The 2,446-nt window shown below is 45.6% G+C and overlaps 1 protein-coding gene and 1 long non-coding RNA gene across 2 annotated transcripts in view; one reads left to right on the top strand and one right to left on the bottom strand.

The window, feature by feature from the left end:
* Positions 1-494: 494 nt before the first annotated feature.
* LOC118599823 lies at positions 495-1,550 on the bottom strand. Its single transcript, XR_004949326.1, has 2 exons — positions 1,411-1,550; positions 495-1,319 (listed from the first exon to the last, which is right to left on the bottom strand). It is a non-coding gene; the product is annotated as an uncharacterized LOC118599823 (long non-coding RNA).
* Positions 1,440-2,446, top strand: part of LOC112143899 (terminal nucleotidyltransferase 4A) — a gene marked incomplete in the record, with an annotated part of 10,025 nt that continues 9,018 nt past the window's right edge. Inside the window, 1 exon segment of the mRNA XM_024268141.2 lies at positions 1,440-1,557. Coding sequence (XP_024123909.1) covers positions 1,468-1,557 — 90 coding nt within the window.

Here is a 2,446-nt window from a genome sequence, read left to right as displayed (position 1 = left end):
ACGTTTACTTTTTTAATGAAAGGCACAAATCTGCTCTTGAAATGGTCTGAATATAAACCTGTCTTGTTTAGGGAAAGAAACTTAATTTGAAATCCGGGTAGAATTATAATGTAGAGAAAAAAAGGTGGCTTTAGTTTTGTTTTTTAGGGCATAAATCAGAAAAAATGCTACTGTGCATTAAAAAGTTGTAGTTTATGCCTTTGATGTAATAATAATTAAAAAAAAAACGTCAGTTTTTCTTTATTTAAAAAAAAGCTGATTTAGCTTGCAAATCTTGCAAGAAAACATAGTTTGAAGTTTTATCCCAAATAAACATTGAATCTGTTGTCTTCAGGTCTTTCTTAGCTTTATATTTTCAGACTTTACACCAGAATGTTCGCTAACTTCCGTTGTCTGGGCGTTCCTCGGCCGGTTCCAGGACCCGGGTTTGGGGTGGGGGTGTGTTCACAGAGGTCCAAATCTTTAAAAACCCTCACTTTGACGCGGACGCCGAGCCGGGCAGTTGGCTGCGCCATATTGGCCGTCTTCAACAGGGAGTGGAGTTTTCCAGCTGCTCTGGTTAACGGCAGCCGTCTCCTGACATGAAGCACTTCGGAGATAAGTAAATTGTCGCCCTGGTTTCCACCTGAACGCAAAAAAGCTGGACTTGTTCCGTTTCTGCCATTTTTTTGTTTTTGTCCGGGTGGTGAAGAAGCTCTACAAAGTCAAGCCCAATGGACCCCAGGACCACTTGGATCCAGCCAGAGCAGAGGGGACAGTGGATGCACTGGGAACCCCCCCGGGGATTTGGACTTAACTCCGTGGACAACCACCACCACCAGCAGCTCAGCTTTCCGCCAAGCGGCAACTCTCCGAACTGCCAGGGCGACCACAGAAGACGTACATCTCCGAGTGCCGTGTTCGAGAAGCCGTCGAGACAGCTAGACGGCGGGGGCGACAGAGGAAGTGTTAGGAGGAAGGGCTCGCTGTCGCCGTCCTCGTCCTCCCTGGACTCGGAGGCCGAGAGCTCCTCGCCGTGCGGCTCGTCGCTTCACATCGACCGGCTGAGCCAGACGGACGATGCGGGACAGCCGCTCCACTACGGCGAGCGGGAGTTGAACGAGGTCAACCTCCGGCTGCTGCCCCTCCACGGCGCTCAGCAGCGCTGCCGCAGCATGCAACAGTCCGCCGGTCACACCCCCACCGGCGTGAAGAGCAAGCACCACCAGCATCACTCAAACGGGCGCAGGAGGCCACTGAATCGAGCCTACACCTTTCACGGCATCAACCCGCTGCTGCCCTACGGCTTCAGCGGACACCAGGCGGATTCCTCGTCCAGCCTGTGGAAAACCAGGCGCTACAGTCCAGGCATCAACGGGTAAGACCATAAATCAACTGACATTCTTCCATTTTCTCTTTTTGATTTTTTACCTCTGCCATTCCTTTGCCGTCAGTCTCCATGAAGAAATATTGGACTTTTTTCACTTCATGTCTCCAAAACCCGAAGAAGAGGCCATGAGGAGGGACGTAGTGAACAAAATCGAGGGAGTTATCAAGGATTTGTGGCCTACAGCGCGGGTGAGTGGCACCAAGCATGTGGGCTAGGCAGTGGCGGATCTAGCAGTTTGGGGGCCCCATATGAAAAATAAAATGGTGCCCTTTGCAATGGTTGCATTATTCATTTTTAAGTCCTATAGGTTAAAACATTAAATGGCTTATTTATTGGTCCATAAGTAGATAGATTCAATGTCAATAATCTAAATGTTATGTAAACCATTTAAAAACTGCACTGAAAATGAATTTGAACAAGAAATATGCTTAATATAGTGTGTGTTGAGGATTGTAATGAAATGATTAGGATCAAACATATAAATGCAATTGATGAAACAGGTTGAACACATCTCATTTATTAGGCTACACATCTTATGATGGCAGGTGAGACACAGTTCCACCTGGCTCCCCTGACCACACGTCTCTGGTTGAAACGTATTTCATTAAGGAGCTAAAAACTGCTCAACTGATCCGAAACCTACCCCAATTATGGCATTTTTTATCCACAAAGTTGAAATTAAAACAACTCAATTAGGCAGCAAAACGCCCAATGTGGTAAAACAGAATTCTCTGCTTGATAGCTTGGTGTTGACTGGAATATTCTATTGCTGCATTGACTGATCACATGATCAGCCTTAAGCCTTTTCAGTGATTTTTGAGTGTTTTTGTGACAGAGTTGAATAATAACAGGTGTAAAATTAATTTTAGACACTTTAAGTCCTTAGCTCAGGCCCCCAGGCAATCTCCTACCTTTGACTTGTGGAAAGTTCGGCCCTAGGACTGGGTTTGGTTTCTTTTCCTGGCATGGATGTTGTTGTTGAATCCTGGTGACCAATTCTTTTCTTTAAACAATAGAGGTGGCATCACTGAAATAAACAAAATTTAAAAAGATCCCAATTTAATATTTTTGTTCTTT

Source organism: Oryzias melastigma, linkage group LG16 (assembly GCF_002922805.2).
Source record: "Oryzias melastigma strain HK-1 linkage group LG16, ASM292280v2, whole genome shotgun sequence".
NCBI lineage: Eukaryota > Metazoa > Chordata > Actinopteri > Beloniformes > Adrianichthyidae > Oryzias > Oryzias melastigma.
The sequence above is the reverse complement of the archived record's forward strand: the minus strand, read 5'-3'. Positions and strand labels throughout refer to the sequence as shown.